The sequence below is a fragment of the Chondrus crispus genome, genomic scaffold (assembly GCF_000350225.1).
Source record: "Chondrus crispus Stackhouse genomic scaffold, scaffold_50, whole genome shotgun sequence".
In the NCBI taxonomy this organism is placed as follows: Eukaryota; Rhodophyta; class Florideophyceae; order Gigartinales; family Gigartinaceae; genus Chondrus; species Chondrus crispus.
In genome coordinates this window covers 102,714-126,930 of record NW_005178495.1, presented here as the reverse complement: position 1 = coordinate 126,930, position 24,217 = coordinate 102,714, and the positions used below count along the sequence as shown (strand labels likewise).

At 51.6% G+C, this 24,217-nt stretch overlaps 8 protein-coding genes; 6 read left to right on the top strand and 2 right to left on the bottom strand.

Moving 5' to 3' along the window:
- The first annotated feature begins 12,060 nt into the window (after positions 1-12,060).
- On the top strand, positions 12,061-12,399 carry CHC_T00006752001 (hypothetical protein). Its single transcript, XM_005709943.1, has one exon. The coding sequence runs from the start codon at positions 12,061-12,063 to the stop codon at positions 12,397-12,399; it is 339 nt and encodes a 112-aa protein (XP_005710000.1).
- A 14-nt stretch (positions 12,400-12,413) lies between these two features.
- CHC_T00006751001 (hypothetical protein) lies at positions 12,414-13,070 on the top strand. Its single transcript, XM_005709942.1, has one exon. It carries the CDS (start codon positions 12,414-12,416, stop codon positions 13,068-13,070), a length of 657 nt encoding a protein of 218 aa, XP_005709999.1.
- An 8-nt stretch (positions 13,071-13,078) lies between these two features.
- On the bottom strand, positions 13,079-14,406 carry CHC_T00008852001 (Isocitrate dehydrogenase, NAD-dependent). XM_005709941.1 is given in 2 exon segments: positions 13,079-13,248; positions 13,249-14,406. The coding sequence occupies 1 exon segment, from the start codon at positions 14,404-14,406 to the stop codon at positions 13,249-13,251; it is 1,158 nt and encodes a 385-aa protein (XP_005709998.1). The 3' UTR covers positions 13,079-13,248.
- Positions 14,407-14,637: 231 nt separating this feature from the next.
- On the bottom strand, positions 14,638-15,114 carry CHC_T00006750001 (hypothetical protein). The gene has a single exon (XM_005709940.1). The coding sequence runs from the start codon at positions 15,112-15,114 to the stop codon at positions 14,638-14,640; it is 477 nt and encodes a 158-aa protein (XP_005709997.1).
- A 19-nt stretch (positions 15,115-15,133) lies between these two features.
- On the top strand, positions 15,134-17,317 carry CHC_T00006749001 (hypothetical protein). XM_005709939.1 is given in 2 exon segments: positions 15,134-17,191; positions 17,192-17,317. 1 exon segment carries the CDS (start codon positions 15,134-15,136, stop codon positions 17,189-17,191), a length of 2,058 nt encoding a protein of 685 aa, XP_005709996.1. The 3' UTR covers positions 17,192-17,317.
- Positions 17,318-18,979: 1,662 nt separating this feature from the next.
- On the top strand, positions 18,980-20,689 carry CHC_T00006748001 (hypothetical protein). XM_005709938.1 is given in 2 exon segments: positions 18,980-20,374; positions 20,375-20,689. The coding sequence occupies 1 exon segment, from the start codon at positions 18,980-18,982 to the stop codon at positions 20,372-20,374; it is 1,395 nt and encodes a 464-aa protein (XP_005709995.1). The 3' UTR covers positions 20,375-20,689.
- Positions 20,690-20,843: 154 nt separating this feature from the next.
- On the top strand, positions 20,844-23,627 carry CHC_T00008964001 (Mitogen-activated protein kinase 14-1, MPK14-1). XM_005709937.1 is given in 2 exon segments: positions 20,844-22,550; positions 22,551-23,627. 1 exon segment carries the CDS (start codon positions 20,844-20,846, stop codon positions 22,548-22,550), a length of 1,707 nt encoding a protein of 568 aa, XP_005709994.1. The 3' UTR covers positions 22,551-23,627.
- A 36-nt stretch (positions 23,628-23,663) lies between these two features.
- Positions 23,664-23,906, top strand: CHC_T00006747001 (hypothetical protein). Its single transcript, XM_005709936.1, has one exon. The coding sequence runs from the start codon at positions 23,664-23,666 to the stop codon at positions 23,904-23,906; it is 243 nt and encodes an 80-aa protein (XP_005709993.1).
- Positions 23,907-24,217: the final 311 nt, after the last annotated feature.

Sequence of the window (24,217 nt, the reverse complement as noted above, 5' to 3'; positions counted from 1 at the left end):
CCCTCCTCATATGGCCCCCTAATGGCGGCTTCTCCCCAGAATAATGACACGCTCGCCTACAGTGACAAACTCTGTATAGTGACAAATATATTGGACTTGTAACTGTTCATGTGATAGATTTTTCTTTATTTTTGAGACTCTTTGTGTGGGATTTCGTGAGGAATTCCTTTAAAGAATTAGAAAAAGAGATTTTATTAAAGTGTCAATGGACAGGTCTACGACCGACCGTCTGAGCCCGTGCGAAGTCCGTGCAGTCGGACAGTTTTCGCAGGTAGGCTCTGCGTTTTGACACAAACCTCTGGCCCGGAACGAACCTACAGTCCGAAGCGCGAGCCCTACTTATATACTACTTAACCCTTACAGTACCATAAAGAAAGACAAGTTCTGACGCATCCAGCAACAACACAAATGGATGTGCCTCAGTATCATAATTGTTTCACACTGCCACTTTTCCGATGGCAGAACTTGGCTGTGTACGATAAATCCACTTCTTGACCGAATTGCGGTCATAACCAGTACTTATAAGCCTCTCAAGAGCGTTGTTAGGGGTCTCCTTTGTGAGACCGTCTGCTATGTTGTGTTCTGAGGCGACGAGGCCTACATGCGAGATTTCTTGTCGGTTATAGCATTCCCTAGCTGAGGCTATGTCTATCATGAGTCTTTTCTCAGTGGTGGACGAACCTTTTGTAATCACATCAAACATCTGTAGTGAGTCCGTCAGCATATGCAGCGGGATCTTCATTCTAAAGATCGTTTCCAAGTCGTGTCGCAGAATGAAAGCACGATCAAAACCGGAAGCAAAAGCGTATACTTCTCCTCCGAGTATAGACCGAACTACCCTCTTCGACTTTCTGCTTGAATATTCCAGTATGTGAGCACGATCTGAAGTATCACATAGCAGAATTATGAACCCGAGTTGCGACGAAAGATCATCATTTCCGGCAAAAGAAGCATCAGTGTAGACCCTCATGTGAAGAGAGTCCTTCTGCAATGGGTGTAGAAATTTAGAAACCTGCTATGTGTCCCTTTGAGGTGTTTAACTGTGCAATTGAAAGACTTCAGTTTTTCAATCCCGAAAGTCTTCTCCGTTACTTGCGCGGCTTTGTTTATGGCACATAGAGCGTCAGGTCGTGTGTAGCCAATCCATGCCAGAACAGACCGATAAGACCTAAAACGTTCAAATGATGCGTCCATTGGTATAGGCTTAAGCTTCTTTGTATAAGCTTCCTGTGTAACTGAGAACGAGCCGTCTGCATGAGTTTGGATTGAGGTTCCAAAGAACTCAAAGTTGTCCCAAACTCGTTCCTTTGAGTCAAACTTCTTGAGAGAAAGTTTGGTAAGCTCTTGCATGTCATCATTTCCACCAAGGAAGCTGTCATCGACGTACATTCCAAGCAGGCCGTCAAGGTCTTCCTCGTTTCGTTTCACATATAACGAGGGGTCCCCGAGTAGAGGAACTAGGCCTAAGTCACGCTTGACGTGACGGTCAACTGTAACTCCCCAATAGTCTCCAGCGTCTGTCATACCATATATAGGCTTAAGAAGTTCGAGTATGTCCTCCTCACAAAGACCAAAATACTTGAGATCTGCCCTTTTTGGGAGGAGAAACACCTTGCGTGTCAGTTTGTCCTCGCTTTGTAGGTAGGCTTGTCTCGCGTCATGAGAAAAGAGGCGAAATCCTTTGATCGCAGATACCGACACAATGATCCTAGTCGAACTTTGACGTAGAGTCGTAATGTTGTGGACCATATGTGCTTTATCTTGATCGCGGTTGCCTTGGGCAACGTAGCGAGCCTTAGCGCGTTCGTCTGCAGAACCGAAGTTCTTCAAAGTGAGGACGAAACGACCACTTAGGACATTTGCCTTGTGGGGCAACGACGTTTTGGGAATTACTTGCCATGTTTCCCTTTTTTGCAGTCCATTCACCTCCTCCTCCATGGCCTTACAGAACTTAGACGATTTTGTAGCGATGTCGCTTTGATCAATGACATGTGTCATGAGTGCTTGCGTTACAGACGTGATCTCATTTCTTGTGAGCATGTCGGGGGTGCTTAACGGCAGATTTACATCCTGTCGCGCAGTATCGCTAAACCCGTTTGGTGCTGGAGGAGGCGTCCCCCTGATTCTTTCAAGTATCGTGTCTATATCCCTTAACACATCTTCATTGTCGGCAGTGAAATTGTACGAATCATCGTTATTCACTGCAGGCGGTGTGCAGTCTGGGATAACAGGAGGGCTGTTGTAGGATTTAACTTTGTCGATGGATACATTCATAATCTTTCCCTCGAGCTGTATCGTTACACTCTTGTCTTTGACATCAAGAACAAGGTATGGTCCAGTCCATTGTTCCTCTGGCTTTTCTCGATAGAGAAGTACACGAGAGCCTATTACAATATCATTGTCCGCTGCGGATGGGACGTTCATGCGCACGGCCCTAGAAATTCGTTCCTTGGCCATGACAGACGCCATCTCTTTTCGCGCAGATTCCATAGCTTTCATACGGTTCATCTGCGCGGGTAAGTCCATAGGAACAATTGGTATCCTTGGCATTGCACCAAACACGAGGAGCGTAGGTACCAAACCATGATATCCTGCCGTGTCATTCATTGCTTTTAATGACAACGAAAGACAGTGACTCCTTTCAATCCCTGGGTGTTGGAGTCGGACTTTGCGATATATATCCCTCAGAAAGGCATGATATCGTTCTCCAACGCCCAAAGCATTATGACTCTGCACCCCAGACTGGAAGTGCTTGATTCCCGCCAACAACAAGAGCGTCTTCCATCGTTGTGACTTGAACTGTGGTCCTTGGTCTGTTGCCATCGCGTCGGGAAAACCGATGTACACACAGACCCAAATGTTCATGAAAGTGTTTCAAGTTGCGTCTGCAGTCTCCTTTCCGAGGAATGCAGCTGCAGAGAACTTGGTGTCTTTGTCCACAACATGCAGTACTGGTGTGTTCTCCAGATACATAAGGTCCAAACATAAGGTTCGATTGAACACTACATCCGCATCAGGTAATGCAACTCTGAAACGATGAGGGGCCCGACTGCGACGTTGACAAAGGTCGCACGTAGAGCTGATTCGCTTCAAGGTCCGGAGTACTTCCGGTGATGTCTTATCGGGTTCAGCGCGGCTCATTACGGAGTAAAGGCGCTCAGAATCAGGATGATGAAAGTGTCTGTGTACTTTCATAAGTTCGGACCCCGTGAATAATATGTTCGGTCCCCATTCATAGTACAAGTGGCCAAGTTTCTTCCGAAGGCGTATCTGCCACCCTTCAAGCTTCGAAGATAGCATGCCCTTATCCGTGTCAAGTACCATCTTGTATTTCTCCATGTTGTCCAGTCCAAGGAGAAAGGGAACATTGGTATCTACAACTTCAACCGAGAGAGAAATGAAGTGTGTTGGTGCTATTGGGACCCGCACTGTCAACAAACCAAGCCCGAGATGTTTGTGCGTCCCAAAGCTGAAAACGTTCTTGGCATTTGATGTTGAAGGACTGTAGGGGATATTGAACAAGCTACAGTATGCTTTGGCTTGCTCAACACCAACGACAGATTTTTGAGCGGCTGAATCTATGCATATCCCGTGAAAGGGGTCGCCTACAGTCACGTTACATGACTTGCTTGTGAGGTAGACGTGGTTAATAGCATCACTGCCTGAGTCCGTGGGATGTTCTGTGGAGTCGACATCATCCGTTGTGTCAGTTCCGCTTAGAATGCTTTCAAATATCGTTATGTCCGTCGTTTCTGTCTCCTCTTCCGAGTCATCTTCCGGCGCAGAGCCAATGTCAAGTTGTTGGCATAAGTCGGCGAGGACATGATGGACGGCAATTGGCTTTGTGTCTGCCTTCTTTGCGTAGTATTCCATCTTACGGGTTGCTGCTCTAGATGTGTTGAGCGGGAGGGTGCAGTCCCTGAGCAAGTAGTTACCTCCACAATTGAAGCAACCCGATACTGTCAGCTGGTTGAACTTTACCTTCTGCTTAGTCTTAGAGGGTGATCTGAAAGCCCTTCCGCCAAAGCGAGGCTGCCGGGTACTTGTCTGGTCTCGTTCACGCGGGTAGGGGGAATTGTTGTAATACCTGCCCTGTCCTGTGTACAGAATGCCGGCCGAGCTGTCATGAGAAACGGAACGCTGATTCAGTTGTGCACGATCGCGAATGATTGCTATCTTGGACTCTTTATCCAGTTGTAGCGGTGCTTCAAGCTCTGAGTAGAGTTGTTGGAATGTGAGTTGGTGCGTTGCCACTCTACTGAGCGGTTCGCTGGACCATGGCATTCCTACAACAGCATTTCGGAGGAATTCAACCTTGTGAGCGTCTCCTTGATGGGAGCGCGGACCTTGACGGGAGAATTTGATAATTGACTTGTAAGTCAAAGCTAGAGCAGCGGACATTTCCTTCCCTTCTGCAGAGAAAACAGTCACGCGGAGGGAGTTGAGATAGTTCTTGACCCGGGTTTGGCGGACAGGGGAGTTGTACTCCTCCTCCAGCATTTGGATAGCTTGCTGAAAGCTGGTCGCATATCCATCGATTTTGTCAAGATAACACCTTTTAGCATCCCCTCGCAGTAAATTGTGAAGAAACTGGAGTCGCTGAGGAGGACTGAGGTTGTAGTCCCTGGAAATCTGAAGATAGTCGTCTACATACTCCATCCAGGACTCGCCCAAGTCCCCTGAGAATTTCTTCTCTTTCTCCTTCATTCGCATAGCGACGTTATGGGCTACCTTCTCAGTCGGGGTACTGAAGGATCCGCTTGTCCTTGGCACGGGTGATTGTACACCATGGGAGGAAGAGCTGGGAGCATGGGGGCGTTGGCGGCGTCCTGCAGCAATAATTTCACGAGCCATTTCAATTGCGGCTTGTGTGTCCTCTGTCTCTTCATACAAACCGTGGGCTAGTGTCATGACCACACGATGGGAAGAGTGTTGCGCTAAGTTTGCTCCTTTCGCGTCAAAAAAGTTTCGCAACTCTATATGCACCGCAGGAAGGTCACATATTTCCTGGCGGAACAGCGAAGCTGGTGGAAACATATCAGCTACAGTCCTTTTCAAATGGATACCGGTGAGGTCGGGCGTAGTCTCAAGGAAGCGAATAGACGATATGAATCCCTTTTGTGCACTTGTTAGAGCTGTAAGGGCATCGCTTGTTAACCCCCGCATAAATGTATAAGCGGGGGGCGCGGGTGCATCGTCTCCCACTTGTTGGCTTTGTGGAAGACTGGCCTCGTCACCAACTGGGGTAGTGGGAGGCATTTTGTTTACCACTTAGTTAAGTGGTGACGGGTGGTGCTGCCAAAGAAAAACAATAGCAACAAAAAAAACTTGACAACTGCGTCGATCGTAGATCGGTTGACCTTGTAAGGGTCCGACCCTCGGCGCCTGCAGCTCTTGCAGGTAGAAGAGGTCCGACCTCTGACGCCCGGAGCCTGTCCGGGTCAGGTAACGTCTTCAGCTGTCAACCTACTCTTGCGTTACGAGAGTAGGCGCGATGGTCCCTACGAGACGTCCACACCAGCCAGTATACAGGCCTAAGGGGTGTCTAGTCTCTTGTGGGACACTTGCGCGACCGCTAGTCCAGTAGTTGAAACCCTTGTCTACTCACCGCACAACACCCCGGAAGATCACCACGCCCGGAAACACCAGGCCCGAAAGCCGACACCGTTATCTGCCCCGAAGGACCGGTGGGGTTCCCTGCCGGAGAGGATCTCCTCACGGTTCGAGTTGCCAGCCTCGCGTCACCAGGAAAAAGATCCCGGGTCAACCGCTCTCAGGCAAAACAAGGGTCTCTTCCACGTTCCAGCGCCAACAAACCACTACCTCCACTTCCAACTGACCTTCAGGCAAACACACAACAACCAAATCAAACAATCCTCCCTTCTCCCAAACGTTTGTGGAGCGAGCGACGCGGCACAGCACCGACGCGGAGAGCGCGGGCGTGTGTGCAGCAGCAAGCGGCGGCGGCAATAGTAGCGTGTGGTTGCAGCAGCAAGCGGCGGCGGCAACAGTGGGGAGTAGTTGCAGCAGCGCAACGGCCGGCGGCAACAGAAGAGAGCAGCGGCAGCAGAGAGCAGCGGCAGCGACCAGCGGCGGCGGCGAGCGGCAGCGGCGAGCGGCAGCGGCGAGCTGCGGCGGTGCGCGGCAGGAGTAGCAGCTCAGAGCAGCAGAAGCGACGGGCGAGCGGCGGCGGCGAGCTGCAGCGGCGCGCAGCAGGAGCAGCAGCACAGAGCACCAGCGGCGGTGGTGTAGAGCGGCGGCGCGCGGCAGCAGAGAGCGGCGGCAGCACCAGCAAGCGGCACCGGCAGCAGAGAGCGGCGGCAACGGTAGCGACACAAGCGAGCGGCAACGGCAGCAGAGAGCGACAGTGCCAGTAGAGAACGGCGGCGGCACCTGGGAGCGGCGGCGGCAGTAGCAGGCGGCAGCAGCAGGAGTCGTCGGCGGCAGTAGCGGGCGGCAGCAGTAGCACAGAGCGGCAGAGCACGGCGGGAGTGCGAGCAGCGGTGGTAGCAGCAGAGCGCGACGGTAGTAGCAAGCGGCGGCGACGAGGGGTCGTGTACCGGCGAGACGCGACGAGTTGTGCGCACACGCAAGTGGGGAGTCGGCGGCAGGAACGGGAGGCGGGAGATCGCTCGCGCAAGGATCGCACGGATGGCCAATGGGAAGAGGGGAAAAAGAATCGAACTCGAAATCAGCAATTAATTAATGTGGGATGTCGTGAGGAATTCCTTTAAAGAATTAGAAAAAGAGATTTTATTAAAGTGTCAATGGACAGGTCTACGACCGACCGTCTGAGCCCGTGCGAAGTCCGTGCAGTCGGACAGTTTTCGCAGGTAGGCTCTGCGTTTTGACACAAACCTCTGGCCCGGAACGAACCTACAGTCCGAAGCGCGAGCCCTACTTATATACTACTTAACCCTTACAGTACCATAAAGAAAGACAAGTTCTGACGCATCCAGCAACAACACAAATGGATGCGCCTCCGTATCATAATTGTTTCACACTTTGCGCGAAAAGTATTGGGTGATTTTTTTCTGGCGTGAGTTTCGGCTCCTGTACAGTCCAGTTTGGGCAAGTTCAACCCTGAGAAGCTGCAGCATCTCCCGAGAACGAGAGCTGTTAATCGCTGGATGGCTCTCAGCGAGCAGCACCTCAGTCTCACAAATAAGAGCACGTGCTGATGCTTGCCAACGACCCACAGAGCCTTTCGGGGGTGCCTCAATGGCATCGGCATCCTCATCCTCCGCTCCCTCGGCAGAATTATCACTGTCCAACACACACGAGACCACATCGTGAATAGAATTACCCTCAATCGGATGGCTTGTATCCTCCTCTTGTTCCGCATTAAAAAAAGAACTGAGTTCAGAAACGTCTAAATTATCAATACCGGAGCAATTCTCGAGTCCCCTGAGATCATCAGCCAAGTGCTCCATAACACCATCGAGCCATTCAGGTTGGGTTATGTTATGGTTTGTACAGTCAACATCACTTTGTACAGTAGTGTTCTCAAGATATTTAAGATAGTCAGCGCCCTGACGCTTTGCTTCCCGTGACCGATGCTCAGATATTGTGTTCTGTATTTGTAACGGTGTTCCACTGTGTGGCAGCTTGGCACTCTTCCCACAATCTGTGGCAGATAATAAAGCAGCACGGAGCTCTCTGTCTTGATAAGGTGCCAGTATGTCACAACTCAGCCAACCATTAATAACCACCTTTGTCGGCACGAGGTTCCACGCTGTTGCCATCATACACACCGCATCATAAATCGTCACAGTTTTTGACAGCTTAAATGACTCTCGACACTCAGGGGGTTTCGCCATCTGTACATTGACATACTCCAGTACGTGATTAACCAACAACCTCCTAAATGCTGCTTTAAAAGATCTTCCAATGGAGGCGTCTACAGGCTGTACCACAGATGTGAGGTTGGGTGGCAGAAACTGGGTCTCGACATTTTTAAAGCTGCTGTAATCAATAGCATGCGCCGAGCAGTTGTCCACCAGATGTAAAACTTTTCGACCTTGACTGGCAGCTGCTTTCTCTAGTGCAGTGACCTGTTTCTCCCAAAGATATTGTGTATTCCAAGCATGACCTTGATTATAATAGTATATTCCAAAATCTCGCGTTGGGTCGAAACGCTCAGGAAATGATTTAGGCCCCTTTGACTTTCCTATTATAACCAAAGGTGCTTTAACTCCATCTGCAAATACAGTGAAAACAGCTGTGAGCCTATCCTTGATTCTTGTGTAGGAGGACGCTCGATCTGTAGTACCCACTGTACGTGAAGGGAATGAGCGATACAGTACAGCTACCTCATCTGTATTCATGAGATCTGTCGGGCTTGTTGTGCAAACTAATCGGGGCAACCTTGATCTGGCATCCTCTACGAATTTGGCCTCATGCATGCCGTTCTGTCCTCGAGGTTTAAAACTTGCCAGGTGGTTCTGATCCATAAAGTTATGAAACCAATGCTTGCTACCTTTAAATGCTTTCAAAGAGAACATTCTATCCTCCAAAAGAGCTCTTTCTGGTTGGCTCTCGTTAGTTACCAATTTGGTTTCCAATTTAGTTACCATCTCATCTCGGATCTCGAAGGCAATCTTTCGTATGACATCTTCTCTAAAGATAGACTCACCTCGTAAGTAGTTAATCCTGCTTCGGATGTAAGTATTCACTGCTTGATCTAGTTCTGGGTGGTCGCATTTTCTAATTGTTTTCCGTTTCTTGTTGCTTTTTAGTGACTCATAAGTCTGCATAATGGCAGGGGCGTTTCTTTTCCAGTTGTACACAGCAGTCCTTTGGACGTGCAGAAATTCTGCTATTGACTTCACGGTATATGGCTGTTGGTTTTTTGGGTTGAGGTAAGGTCGTCCGAAGGTTCCATCGTCACGTGCGCCGAGGAGGCGCAAGGCCTCCTTCTTCGTGGTAAGGAGAGTGTGACTTCGCTTTCTGGCTTGATTCGTTAGTTCTGCCATCGACATCATACCAGAGGGGGCGTGATTTGAGGGGATCAGAGGGGATGGGGGCGTGACGGAACAGGAAGGAAGGTCTCGGGACTCGAAGGGCACCTCGCAGAGAACTTTGCGCTGGTGAGGTGTTTACGTTGCATGTTGGTAAAGGGGGGATGTCCCCAAAATGGAACACATTGGAAAAAATAAAAACGAATTATCGACAACTGGTGCGATTTCCACCATTCCAACCAAAAAAGACGACTCATTACAACCTTCACGTCACAGCAGCGACAGCGACATCACTGAACAGGATTTTATGCCAATGAAAAGGCTCAACGTAGAGGCCAAACGAAACTCTTTCTGTAACGAGGTGTCCTCAAATGGTACACCCCAAAATTGACTGGCCATCAAACATTTATTCAAAAAAACCACAGAAAGTTGAGCACACACAGGACTACTGTCATCAAAAAAGGAGATAACTGCTCAAGCCATCCCATTTCGGAGCGTGGCCAGAGCCGCAGCCGCTTCACGATTATCTGCCACTCGCTTGGCAGCAACTTTGCGACGCATTTCTATGGATCGTGGAGCTCTGAAGGGCTCGTTGTACAGCAATGCCCGACGCCTAACGCTCTGAACTGCGAACGCTTCTCGCGCAGCCTTCTTATCAGCCTTTTCGAACGCCCGACGAGCGTCGATAGCTGCTTTTTTTGCTTGCTGCGCAGTCCACTTAGCTAGTTTTGCCTTCTCCTCTTCTTGTATTAACGCCATAGCTTCATCGCTCGTCAGTGTCAAACCCATCGACGTATCCAAAAACCCACGGTGCAATACAACAGGCTGAATTCCGATTTCGTGTCTTCGGGCAATCCTTTTTTGCTCCAGTAAGGAAAACATTTCTGGAACAAACATGAGCTTATTTCTCCGCCCAAGCCCATCAGGCTTCGGGCAGTCCAACTATTTTGTTGGATCGACTGGCCATATGCCGGCCCTGTGAAAACTAGCACAAATGTTGGCATGAGTAAACGACCCATTGAATGCTTCTTTTAGAATATTACAGAAGTCAAAAATGTCGTATGGTTCTGTCTGCCTCACAATGGAAATCTCACGCATGGTAGACAGGATTCGATCTTTGAACGTTGAGAAAACAGTCAAGTCGAGAGGCTGTGTCTTGCCGCTCGTGTGTACCGGTAGACAATACGCTATCACTCCTCCATTGCGCAAAATCGTTAGAGCTTGAAGCGACATATGGCTCCTATATCCATCATATAAAAGTAGCACCTTCCTATTGTTTGCAGTCAAATCCGGTACATCCTCGACAAAAATTTCAGCCCAACGCGCAAAGTTGGACTTGTCAACCCCAGCTAGTTCCTCCCGAGTTGTGACAATAGATTTACGTGGCAGACAGTCTGCCAAGCTTTCACGACAACAGATACCATCACGCTCCACAGTTCTATGCTGTAGCCTTGTGCCCTTGAATATGAAGAGCGGACGGCCCATGTCTCCGGAGGCAAAAATGACTGGCATAATGGTGACTCGGGAAACGTTTTTGAATTCAGGAATGCGGACCTGATTGACATTACCGCGGAGACAAAACGTCTTAGCACTGCCCAAACCTAGCGCCTCCTTCTCTGCAGTGGCACCAGACTCATCCAAATTTGCCAATCGCGCTGAGTCTATATTATGCCGTTTGATTAAGTCTTCTACAGCTGCGAGATGAGTCGTTAATGTGTTGCCGTTGATTGCGGCATATCTTTTACCCTCCTGTCTCAGAGCTCGGACAAATGAGATTGAACTCTTGTGACGTTCCTTGAACCCTCGCACAAATTTATCACCCGGGCGACCATTTTTAAATGGATGTGTTTCCCGCCTTTCATCATCCATCTCCTTTACAAGGAGCTCAACAGCATCCTTTATATCTCTGTGCCCAATAAGAGGGTAGCCTCTACAGGCATATTCGCTTATAAGGTCAATTATGCACTGCTCTTCCTCGGATGTGAGGGACAATCGTTGATTTTTCATATCTCCGTTCTGGTTTAAGTGCTTGTGGAGCCTGCGACGAAATGTCGTCAGTGGCATGTGGGCCAGTTTTGCAGATCCACGGAGCGTGGCCCCCTCATTGAACGCGTCAACAGCTGCATTAAATCTTGCGCGTTCCTGCACAAATCGGCGCCTGATACTGCGCTTCGAAATTGTCATGCTAGAGGCGCTGACAGATGACTGCTCCAGCGGGCGGGGGTCACTTGTCTCAGAGAGTCGTGAGACAGCAGGAATCCGATCCAATTGGCACTTTGAGGTAGGACAGTGCGCGGTTAAACGTTCGTATCGCGAAGCATATGGTTCAACTTTAGATAGGCGGGAAATTGGGCGCCAACCTTGGCTGCCAATGTGCCCTTTTTGCTGACATGGTTCGCTTTTTGTGGCGCGAACGCTTTTGGGGAGGGAACGTGAGTGCAATCACAGTCTAAGATGATGGGATACAGACAAGGCAGGGCTCCAAAACAGGGCAAATGAGACCAGAAAGCAGCATTGTCAGTCGCGTCCTTAATCTTTATTTAAATTTTGTGGGCGGAGAAATGTACCACTTCGAGGGAGAGTGTTCCATTCTGGGGACACCCCCCCTTTATATTGCGACACAATCGATGTATCGTTTGGGGACAGAGTCAGGTACAGCGTGCATGAACTGCTTACATGAGCATTACAGAGAATACTCGCTACAGTGACATTCCCTCTGTAGTGACAAAAACGCCCCAATTGGTGGAACCCCTTTTTTGTCACTGGAAAGGGACTTTACTCTGTATACTGTGCACTTCCCTCTCCACATGTCTCCTGGCCAGGGGGCACTCCCATTTACCACATTGGCACGTTTAAGAACCACAATGCAGAGGTTTCTGGATCACTCCCGAAGCGTCCCTTTCATCGCATCAACACACTACTTTAGCTTCCGTACCGCGCCGTCCTTGGCATCGCACGAAACTTCTTGCACCCGCTGCGATTTCGCATAGACGAAACGAGCAATGTTATCGTTTACCCCCATATCCCACAAACCGAAGCAACACAAAAGAACTTGTTCATCCTGCTCTGCTTTCGCTTCGCGCCCATCTCGTGAGACTCGATGGAACAAGGTAAGCCCGTGTCCGCAAATTCGACTGCCACAGCAGCATTGGAAGCCTTGCAGAAGGCCCGGACAGAAAAAGAAGCGCAGGGTGTCATTTCCGGCAATGATATCACCTCGCTCAACAAATTCCTGCAATGGAGTACAGCGAACACTACGAAACCGGAGCAGGCTTCATCAGGCGACAAAGCGACTGAGAAAACCGAAGAGCAACTTGCCGCCGATCGCGAATGGCTCGACGCAGCTTTCCCTGATATGTTTGCCGATGTCAAACGTGTCTTCGCCAAGCTCACGAAGGAGAAAATCCGCCCATCACAGAGGAAAAGACCGAGGCAGTAGAAGAGTTGGAGGAGATGTTTGAGGATTTGAATTATGCTATCAACATCGATAAACTTGGGGCTTTGCAACCCATTTTAAATTGTGCCGCAGCAGATGAACCTGAAGTTCGCGCTGCCGCTGTCTGGGCCCTCGGCTCTGCTCTGCAGGATTTGAAAGAGGTGAAAGATGTCTTCATGCAGCGAGATGGACATGAAGTCTTGGCAAAATGTCTCTTAGACCTCAACGCAAAGGTGAGGGCGAAGGCTGTCATGGCGTCATCGGCCTTGTTGAGAAATTCGTCAAAGGAGATTCGAGAACGCTTTGCAGAGCTGGGAGGCACTATCTCTCTCCGGCGTCTTCTCGCAGATGATAACATTTTGGTAAGGAGACGAGCCAGGTTCTTCATGCAACATGCGAGGGCAACGGGAAATGAAGAGTTTGTGCGAGATCTACTTGACGACCGGAATGCCATTGCCGCGTTTTCAGAGTCCATTGCCGCCCTCGATGTTGACGATGTCGCTGATATGGAAGCAGGCATTGGAGCACTGCAAGTACTGGTCGAAATAGATAAGCAAGGCCTGCTGAGAGTCGCACCAGAGTTGCCAGGAGTCATCGATCAAGTAGTTGCCCGATGCGGGGATCCAGACCTCGCTGAATCCTTGACAAGTCTTGCAGACTCGCTGGGAGGATGATGTTCCTCACGGGTACAGAGTATCTGATTTAATTCATGTTAGACGAGGGTGCAACGTTGTAAAGTGTAACAGTAATCCTTAAATCCTCTTAATAACAGAGCTTGATGTCGCCTTGACATGTGAGGCAAAGGCCTCCAAAACTTGCGAATCCAAAAAAGGTCGTCATGTACCCAGCATTCTACGAAGAACTCTTGAGAGCAGCAACAACGGCATCAGTAAACTCGGATGTTGACGCAGCTGCAGCTCCTTCCGCGGCCACGTCGCGAGTTCGAATATCTGTTTCTGCGAACACGCTCATGACGGCCTTCTCAATCGCTTCCGCGCGCTCCTCTAACTTGAGATACCTGAGCATCAGCACTCCGCCCATGATGGTGGCCGTGGGATTCGCGATTTGTCGGCCAGCAAGGGAGCGAGCCGAATGTCTAGTTCCCTGCTCAAATATGGCTCCGCTAATGCCTATGTTGGCGCCTGGGAAGAGCCCCGGTCCACCGACGAGACCAGTGGCGATGTTTGTGACAATGTTGCCGTACAGATTTGGCAAAATCATGACATCAAATTGCTGCGGGTTCGAAGCCATCTGCATGCACGTGTTGTCCACAATCATGGATTCAAACTCAATAAAAGGATACTTGCTGGCAACGTTTGTGCAGCACTCAAGGAACAGGCCGTCTGCACTCTTCATTATATTTGCCTTGTGAACTACGGTGACCTTCTTTCTATTGTTGGCAAGGGCATATTGGAAGGCATACTCTGCGATACGAGTACTCTTCTCCTCGGTGATGATTTTCAAACTCTCAACGACACCAGGCACAGCGCTGTGCTCTAGACCCGAGTACTCGCCTTCAGTATTCTCGCGAATCATGACGACATCAATATCCTTGTGCCTGGTTTGAATTCCGGGAATGTTGTACGCATGGACGACATTTGCAAAAAGGTCAAAAGACTTTCGCAGCTGAATATTAATACTTGTTTCTTTTGTGCCGAGCGGTGTGAAATACGGCCCTTTCACAGCAACTCTTGTTTCCGCGAAGAGATCGATGACTTCTTGAGTAAGTCCGCCATCGACCCTGGGGTCAACCTTCGGGGAGACAAAGGAGACTGGTACATTGGCGGCTTTGAAAATTTCGGCGAGTGACTCTGTGACCTCTCGGCCAATGGTATCGGTGTCTCCCTTCAACAGAAGAACGGGTGTGTCCTTGCTTGCGGGAGAAGAAAGGGGGAAGAAGTTGCGGGCCGGATCGTGGGCCATTGTGGTGGGAACCGAAAGAGTGGTGGCATGGCGGTGATGTGAAAGCTGAGTAGCGACACGGCGAAGATGAGAAAGTCGAGACTGCATTGTTAGTCTTAGGGGAGATCAAGAGCGTCTCTTTCGGGAAGTCGTGGGCTGTGAGAAGAGGACTACTGCACGTCAGTTGGTGATGATTACTACCGCATAAGCAATGCTGTGCTACATCTTGTCGTTTTAGGCATACAAAAAAAGGATGCTGCTGTTTTTAATCGGGGGAATGATTGCTTACAATCGATACGTGGGCCCTAAACACATCTTCTTCATCCTGCCCAGACATTTTCACTGCGCACACATCACCCGGCCTTCCTCCCGCGGATCCCGTCCGTAGGGGTTTCCCCTCTTCCACAACCGCGCCCACATCCTTGCGAGGGTAGGATCCATGGTGGGGCCTCTTCTTCCAAATGCGACACCACCCCAGTCACCTACGTCGGGTTTATCCGGACTGGTCGGTTCGTTGCGCGCCGATGCATCGCTGCGAGTTTTTCTTGATCCCAAATTCTCTCCAGAAGAACACGTCGGCCTTGCGGTACGCGAAGAGCGGATATCATCCGCACTAGAAGATGCCCGCCGCGCGTCTTCTCTGCTCACCGCAAACGTCCGACAAGAGGTGATCCGCCGAAAGGAAGCTCTCCTTGCCGAGGTGGAAGCCGTTGACGCTTTAGAGAAAGAGGTCTCTACTGTTTCTACAGGCGTCTCGGCGCTTACGTCTGCTACAGATACCCTTGCTGATGCCTTGCAGACACCATACAAGCCCATGGTCGTCGCCGTGAACCGTATGCAAAATCTCGTCGCCGCCGGAGACTTGCTGCGCGCCGTTCATAGGTTTAGGATATGCACAGCAAAACTAGCCGAAGCCGGCCTTTTCCCTGCTGTCGGGCCATCCGACGCTACTACGCCAGATAACTTACCTGCAGCAGCAGCAGCGCTCCGTGAGCTAGAGGAACTCACCGGGTCACAAGGACCCCAGGGTCTTGAGAAAGTCGATGGCGTTGCGAAGGATATTATCGCCGTTCGAAAAGCAAGCACGGAAACTCGAAAGCGCGCCACCGCAATTTTAAAAGCGGGGCTTGCGTCACGAACACAAACAGATGTGGAAGCGGCGGTGTCTGCCTTCTCATCTCTTAATATCCTTGATGATCGCATTAATGCGGAGCTCGCAAGATTACTCAGAGAGACGCAGAGCTCCATGCACCGAGCGCTGGATGCTCCGCATGGAGCTGTGGTGCCTGCTAGGGGGAGGGGACTCAGAGGCATTCCTAGCATTGGATCTGTCGCGGCATCTCCCGGAGGCGTTGATGTATGGGCGAACATAGATAGAATGCTCGAGGTTGTCGCACAGGCTTGCTTCAAGGCAATCCTACTTCAGCAAGTGCTATCAAGAAAGTACTGTGATGTTAGCCATATGTCTCTACTTCACGATACCGTCGCTTCGAACTTCATCGATGCCTTGTCACGCACGATGGCCGAGCAAATTGGCATGCTTGCCCGCACAAGAAAGCGACGGCCCGCCGCGGGTTACGTATTTCTTGCTCTCGCGGAGGGCTTCCCGCGGCTGAAATCGTCCCTCGTCAATTTATCAGACCGTGTCAGTGCGCTGGCACGTGTTTCCCCCACGCCAATCACCAAAATTGTTAACGCATCAAAACTTCCTCTTATCCCGAACCACGAGTTCATACAGAATGCTTTCTTCAGCGCAGTGGTCGAAGTCGAGACGCATTATCTCACGGCCTCTCTCGAACGGCTGACTGCGTCTGTTTCGTCATTCTTCGAAGGCACTAAGTATGCCGGTGAGACAGAGGCTCTTACACTGACAAAGGCGCTTGCAGCTGAGCTCACGGCTGCGCGTGGTGACAAGCAGTTGCTACGCACCGCAGTCAACAATGTAGCCACAGCGCTTCGCTTGTACACAAGCCACGCAGAGGACTACGCCGCGGCGACAGCTATAGATGACGATGGGAGAGCTCTCGGGGAGGTGGAGGAATGGCGGCTAACAGGTTTGTACAACGGAATGGTAACTCTAGCAGTATCGGCTTCTAGAATTTTAGGCGAACGTGATGACGGATCAGGACCAATCCCCGAGCCCATCTCTAAGGAATTGGGGACGTTGAAGCATCTGTGTGATTTGTTGCTTGACGGACCGTTTTCAACGTGCAGGAGTAATATTCGCAAGGTGCTGCTACGAATGCATACAGAAGACTTGACTGGCGAAGTAGGGGATGATGGTTGCAGCGTTTACGTGTTAGATATCTCCTCTCAAATATCAATGTTTGCGGATGGAATCATTCCCGGGCTAACTCGTTCGCGGTCATTGGGAAAATTCACACTTGATCTGGCCAAGTGGGTGCTGGATGCATTTGCACAGAGCGTGGCTTTGGTTTTTCCACAAACTGAGCTTGTCAGGCTGAGATTGTCAACAGACATGGCGCGCATTGAGTTGGCAGTCGAAAGTCTATGTGCAGCCCGACTTCTAGGAAAGAGCTACCAGTGCATTCGAGCCTTGCGAACGACTATGATGTTGAAGACGGAGGCACTACACCAAAATGATGAAGAGCTCTTCGACCAATTGAATGCTCTTCGGCCATCGACACTGGCTCATTTGCTTCTTGCACGTTCGAGTGAAGGTGGGTTGAAACAACCTCACCGTAGGCAAGATATCTCTCCGAGCGAATACGCGTCATGGCTAGAAAGCCACACTGAAGAAGAAGCATGGGAACAAGTAGAACTCTCTCTGGAGGAGTACAGAACGACTGAATTGAAGCCTGGGAGTGCTCCTTGCCCCGAGTATAAGGCCGTAACGTCCCTATGCAAGAAACTACGAGAGTCTGAAAACTAAAAGGGAGCAAACAGTCCATTCTAATCATAACTAAAATCTACGTTTGTAGGTTTTCTCAGTGTAGCAATACTTTCTCTGACAGCTCTGAACGACTAAACTTCCGACGTGCGCCCTGAAGCATGGTGAGCCAGTCAGGATTATGTTACACTCACCAGCATAGATCGGCGCGCGACAGCATGTGAAGGCGGTTGCGAGGACAGTATTGTAGAGGCTGTTCATGGAGTTGTGGATAACTCGCTTGTGTGACTTTTTCTGCACAGTTTATAGTAAATGGCGTCGTTTTCGCCAGGACCTTTGCTTCCCTGGTGATTGGTGTTGAAGTTTGCTGTTTCGCGTTTTGCAGAGGCACGCCGTTTCACAAGAAGCTCGGTCGTTGAGGTTGCGGACTAATGTCGAGGGCTCTGCGCCACCGCGCTTCGTGTTCGATACGGACAACGATTTTCCGCAGGGCGTGAAGATCGCCGACTGTGGCGTATGGATGTCCATTTGCCGACACCAGGGATTTTGGGAGATAATCGACTCACTCAAGCGCAGTCTGTCGAGCCTCTTGTCTAGTCCCTCTGTGAAAATGCTGACGAAGACCTCGAGGGTCCATCCCATCGACTTAAAACGCGTGCCAACGACAGGCAATCCGACAGACTCATGACCACGTGTCTTTTGAAGCTTATTGGCAGAAATGTAGAATTGTCGCAACGGCGTTTGTGTCTATGGGCGGAGAACGAATAAGCACGGAGTTTTGAGGTTGCACGCATAAAGCACTGGATTAAACATATGAATATGTCCGGGAATGAGATCACTGTTGGTGTGGTGGTGGTCCCATCAGGGACGTCTCAAGACATGAGAGGGAGAGGGTGGAACAGGAATAGACGCAAGGCGGGGAGGGGGGGGGTCTCGAGCTTTTTGTTTGTTGTTGTACATTTGTTAAGGTGTGAGTTGTCAGAGAGGCGTGGTTCGTGGTGAGAACACGAACCACGTTCTCCTTGTTCTCATCACTGATGAGTGCAGTGCTGTTGCCGTTACAGACTGCACATGTACCAAGGGTACCAAGGGTACCGTACATCGGGAAAAAGAGCCTTCTTGGGCACCTCGGAGTCCTCATGAGGACCCTCATGGGTCGTTGCTGGCGTACTTATATTGTAGTGTCAGCATGTCTGCATGTACTAGTTGCCAGCAATGACTTCCATAATGGTGGGTTATCTTCGTATCGTACAGATTCGGATTTTCGGATTTTCGGATTCGAACAGGAAGGAGCGACCCGCCAACGGCGCTGTAAGAGCGGCGTGCCTTGGGTCCTTGCTGTTACCATTGAGAAGGCTTCAGACCCTTAAAAAAGAAGGTGTGGCCACCCCATACCCGTCAGACGGTATGGGGTGGCCACACCTTCTTTTTGAACACTGTGAAGGGTACTGTAAAAAGGTAAAAAGGTAAAAAGGACGCAGAAAAGCTGATTTTTGCCCTCTTGGCGCTGCCGGCTTCGGCCGTACCGCAAACCAACTGTCGTCTCTCCACTTTGCTCCGCTATTCACCCTATGTCTTCAAGCCTCCCCGCAACATAAGGGTCTGCGTTGTCGTCCTTCCTTCGCTACCACTTTCTCTCACAGCAATCCTAAGGGAAGTTCATCTCCACGACAAACCAGTCCATTCACGACCCACTCGCACGCACCCCGCACCTGCTGTGCATCTCTCCTGTCTGCCAGACACCCAACCGTCCCCTCTTCTCGCCCTGACAGTAGCGCACCAAACAAAGATTCCTGACCAGTTGCCGTGGGCGAAAAAAAGAAAAGAATCATGGCGGACACCAGCACATTTATTAACCAGGGCTTCACCCATGCCGAACGCGCCATACAGTACGATAAGCTCGCCTGCAAGAGCAATGAGCCCGAAAACTTTGATCAAGCCAAACATTCCTACTTGCGCGCCGTCGAGTACTATTTCACAGCCCTCAAGTATGAAAAGAACGATCGCATCAAAGCTTCGCTGCGTGAAAAGATCAGTGCCTACATGGACCGCGCAGAAATCATGAAGGACTGGCTCACAAAGTACGAGCAGCGTCAACAAGAAATCCGAGAAAATGGCGGCCCCGAGGACGATGATGAACCACCAAAGGGCGACGAAGGCGCTGGTGGAGGAGGAGGTGGTGGCGGCGGGGGAGGCGCTGCCACGTCGAAGAAGGGTAAGGCAAAGAAAGATGACGAGGGCGACAAGATGCGTTTGCAGCTGGGAAGCGCTATATTGACGGAGAAACCCGACGTCAAATGGGACGATGTCGCGGGCTTGGAGGGAGCCAAGGATGCGTTGAAGGAGGCTGTCATTCTTCCACAAAAGTTCCCACAGATGTTTGTCGGGAAGCGAAGGCCGTGGAAGGGCATCCTGCTGTACGGGCCGCCGGGCACAGGAAAGAGTTATCTAGCGAAGGCCGTGGCGACGGAGGCGGACGCCCAGTTTTTCTCCGTCTCCTCGTCGGATCTCGTGTCCAAGTGGCAGGGCGAGAGTGAGAAGCTGGTCAGGGAGCTGTTCAGCATGGCGCGCGCGTCGGGCAAGGCAATTATCTTTATCGATGAAATCGATGCGCTGGTGTCGTCGCGAAGCGACAACGAGTCGGAGAGCTCGCGGCGGATAAAGACGGAGTTCCTGGTGCAGATGGACGGCGTGGGCAAGTCGACGGATGGCGTGCTACTGCTGGGGGCGACCAACATCCCGTGGGGCTTGGATGATGCGCTGCTGCGACGGATGGAGCGACGGGTGTACATCCCGTTGCCGGAGGAGCGTGCACGTGCGCGGATGCTGGAAATTCATTTGGGAAACACGCCGCACACGTTGGAGAAGAGCGACTTTACCGAGATAGCATTGCAGGCCAAGGGGTTCTCCGGGTCGGACATGGGAGTTTTGGTGAGGGACGCGATCATGCAGCCGGTGCGGACGCTGCAGAATGCGACGTTCTTCAAGCGGATTACGGTGGAGGAGGAAGGGAGAAAGATGAGCAAGTTGACGCCGTGCTCGCCCGGGGACCCGGTTGGGGAGGAGATGACGCTGATGACGATTAAAGCGGAGGAACTGCACGTGCCGATGGTGAGCAGGTACGACTTTGAGCTTGCGTTGGCGAAGACGAAGCCGTCTGTGGGGCAGGACAATATTGCGATGCACGTCAAGTTTACGGCGGAGAAGGGCCAGAGCGGTGTATAATCATTGCTGGATTGGATAGAGAGCTGAGGAAGTAGGAAATGTTTTGTGTCGGGGTTATAGAATCGTGTTACATTGTGTTTTAAAGAAGTGGTGGAGTGGTAACAAGTAAGGATGTGGGGAGGGGGCGGGGGAGGAGGAGCGGTAACTGCCGAAGGGATGCATGGTGATATTTGTAAGGCTTGTTGAGTGAGCAAAGCGTGACGTGATGCTGCTGGCACATGAGCCATGCGTTGCCTTATAACTTGTCAATTTGGTGTGGCCTCCCTAGCCCCTCCAAATTTATCCAAAATCTAACAAACCTCACTTGTTCACCTTCTCCCCGTTAGCCCACCCCCCTTCTTCTTTCCGGTACACTCGCCCTCAACGTCCGCCTCCCCCCCCCCCCCCCTTCACCCATCACTCGCCACTCACTCCCCTTCTCTGCCTCGCGACGCCATCCACTGCTGCCCCCAACAAGTACCCACGCACCATGCAGCGCGCCACCAATGAGGACGAGCGTCGTCGCATGCTCGAGCGTCTCAAGGAGGACTTCTTCCTCCCCCCCCTCTCCGAGCACAAGTATCATCTCGAGCAAGTTATCGGCGAGGGAAGCTACGGAATTGTCTGCTCAGCAGTCAACACCGAGACGGGCGAGAAAGTCGCCGTCAAGCGCATCATGCGCGTCTTCGAGGAGGCCCCCGAAGCCACGCGCACGCTACGTGAGCTCAAGTTTCTCCGCTTGCTAAAGGGCCACGATAACATCATTACCATCAAGGACGTCCTTCTTCCATCCGACCGCAACCTCTTTGACGACGTCTTCGTCGTGCTCGAGCTCATGCCCACCGACCTTACCCGCGTCCTTCGCTCCAAGATCGAGCTCTCCAACGAGCATATCCGTTGGCTCGTCTTTCAGTTGATTCGCGGCATTTATTACATCCACACTTCGCGCGTCTTCCACCGCGACCTCAAGCCCTCAAATATTCTCATCAACGCCCAGTGCGACTTGCGTATTGTCGACTTTGGTCTCTCTCGCGCCGCAGTCGACTGCCAGGAACCCGACGCCGTTTTCTGGACTGATTACGTTGCCACCCGCTGGTACAGAGCCCCGGAACTCATAATGGCCGGCGCTTCCAATTACACTCCGGCCATCGACATGTGGTCCATCGGATGCATCTTTGCTGAAATGCTTAACAAAGGCAGGGCACTCTTTCCTGGCCACAACCCAGAAAACCAACTCGACCTCATCGTCGACGCCCTAGGAAACCCGAGTCCAGAGGCCGCCGCCTCTGTCCGTGAACCTCGTGCGCGCACGCATCTGGCCCGTATGCCGCGCCGTCCGCGTCGACCAATGAAGGAGCTGTGTCCAACAGCCGATGCGCCCGCCCTGGATTTGCTCGAAAAGATTCTCGAGTTCGATCCCGTCAAGCGCATCACTGCGGAAGACGCCCTCAAACATCCGTACTTGCAAATGGATGTCATTACGCCTGGAAAGCCAATCGACATGAACGAGTTTGCGTTTGAGCGAAGGAGTCACTCCATTCCAGAATTGCGCGCTCTCTTTCTGGAGGAAATCCTAAAGTATCATCCAGAGCGAAGGGACGAATACTTGCGGCACACGGACCAGCCCGTCTTGCGCTACGCCCCTGTGGACCAGGTGTCCCGGTTTAGAGACGAGATGAATGCGCATCAAAACGGCACCGAGCCTCCGCGGGCGTGGGAGTCGATGCCAAACCAACAACTGACGCAATATTGCCATACAGCGATAGATAGTCGCAACAGCCAGACCCAGTCTGTCAGTTATCAGGGTGGTAGGCTGGGGAATGCCGTCACCACGAGCACAGATGGTGCGACACAAGCTGCGACTGCAGGTGCTTCGGGTGTCGCAAATGAGGCACACCCCAATGGAGCGCACTTGACCACGGCCAATATGAATGGCGCACCCATGGGCGCAGAAGCCGATAGAGAATATGCAGCAGCGCAGCAAGATGTAGGGATGGGGAATGGGGACGACCATCAGCTTCCCAGATATGTAGGCAAGTTTTCAACTGGCAGCGCTTCTTCCACCGTCGCATTCCGACAAGCATCGGGCGAGTTGGGTGCTGTCCCAGATAGACGCGTCAGTGAAACAGTCGAGAGCATGACGGACATTGGAACGGAAATCGTCTCCGATATGACAGACGAACAAGTGAGTGCATGAAGAGCCCTGACCCAAGCTTGTTGTTATGAGTATGCAAAGAATTGGGGGTTGTCATCCTCATGGGGTTTGTATATGCTTTCATCGACGTGCCCATGCCACGTCTCAGGGTGGAAAACGGTGACGCAGATGACGAACAACTAATGTGGGGAAAATAATGACATGCAACGCAAAAAGGCTCTAGCATGGGAGAGGCCATTAGCATGTGCATGCCTGCCTGTCCAGCCGTCGACACACTGCGCGCGTGCCCCATTTACTCTGTCATTGCCCTTATCAGCGTCGGCGGCCCTCAGGTGTACAGAGGATCTTTGAGGAGTTCATATGCGGCGCTCTTGGTTTGGGCGTGAAGGGGCAACGCGAGTGTAAGATCTGCTATTGTCAGGAATCAGTTAAGCAAGTTGTGAGAGGAGGTACCGTGCGAGCAATACCACAGAAGGCTGCAGATGCTCACTGTACAAACTTGAACGCCTGTTTATTCACGGAGTGCAGACATTGGCGTGACAGCAACTGAGCGCACTCCGAAAGTTTTCATATCTTTCTGCCAGTTTGAAAGTTAAAACAACATCACCACTGACGCCTTCCGGCTGTGCTCAATACGAGCGGATGCGGTCGCTCGCCTCAACCAAGATTGAGAGCTTTTCCCGTGCAAGTCAGCAAGCGACTGGCTGCAATCTTGAGACTATGAAAGAAATATTCGTTGCATGCATCTACCGAATGGTTGCTTTTGCTTGCTTTAGAGGGACCGGCCCGAACAAGGATCCTATCTCCACATCATCAGCACGTCTCTTCTTATGGCTCAAGGTAATGCCCGGCGGGGGCGGGGGCACCGGGTCCCCTTTCAACTTGGCGAGCTTGACCCTTAACGTATGTACGTCCTCTTCCTTCCGCAACACTGTCCTCTGGAGCTCAATGAACGTTAGAATATCCATCCTAAGCAAATCAAAGTTATCCACGACAATTGTCGTTGGCGTAGGTCTAGTCCCCACTTCCAATTCTATGAGCGCTTCATCAATGCGTCTCGATAGCCTCGCACTTTGAGTGACGGGCGTGTAAATCATACTACTCCTTGCCATAGCCCCCGACACGACTTTGCGATGTGGAAACGTCTTGTGCGGCATGTTTGCGGCCGCTGCCATCGCAAGCGCTGGATCAACGCCCTTCCTCCCATCGCCCACGGATGCGACGCCGCCTGCCGGGGTGAGCAACTTGATGAGACGCTGTCTCTCCTTAGCCAACCTCTTCCTGGACGCCTCGATACGCCTGGCCTCTCTCACGGTCTCCTCCTCCTCGCGGAGCTCTTCCTTCGACCGGCGATACTGGACGGCGAGCTGGTTCTTCCGAATGCATTCATACTCGTAGTCAAACGGGTTCATGGTGATGGCCATGCAGTGGCGCTGCAAACTCTGGCGGAGCTTGTGCTTGCCGTCCAAGAGCGAGCGGTGCTCGATGACGGCCTTCGCGATGGAGTAGTAGCGGTCCTTGAGCTCGTCGATGGAGCGCGGGGGCAAGCGGTCTGGCCAGCGGTCGTGGATGACGGGGAAGCGGAGGTCGAATTCGTAGCACAGGGCGAAGAGGGAGTCGGTCTCGTCGCGGGTCCACGCGCGCTGCAGCGGCACATGGGCGACCTGCGGGCGCTTGAGCGGGGGTTTGCGGGCCGGCTGCGTGGCCGA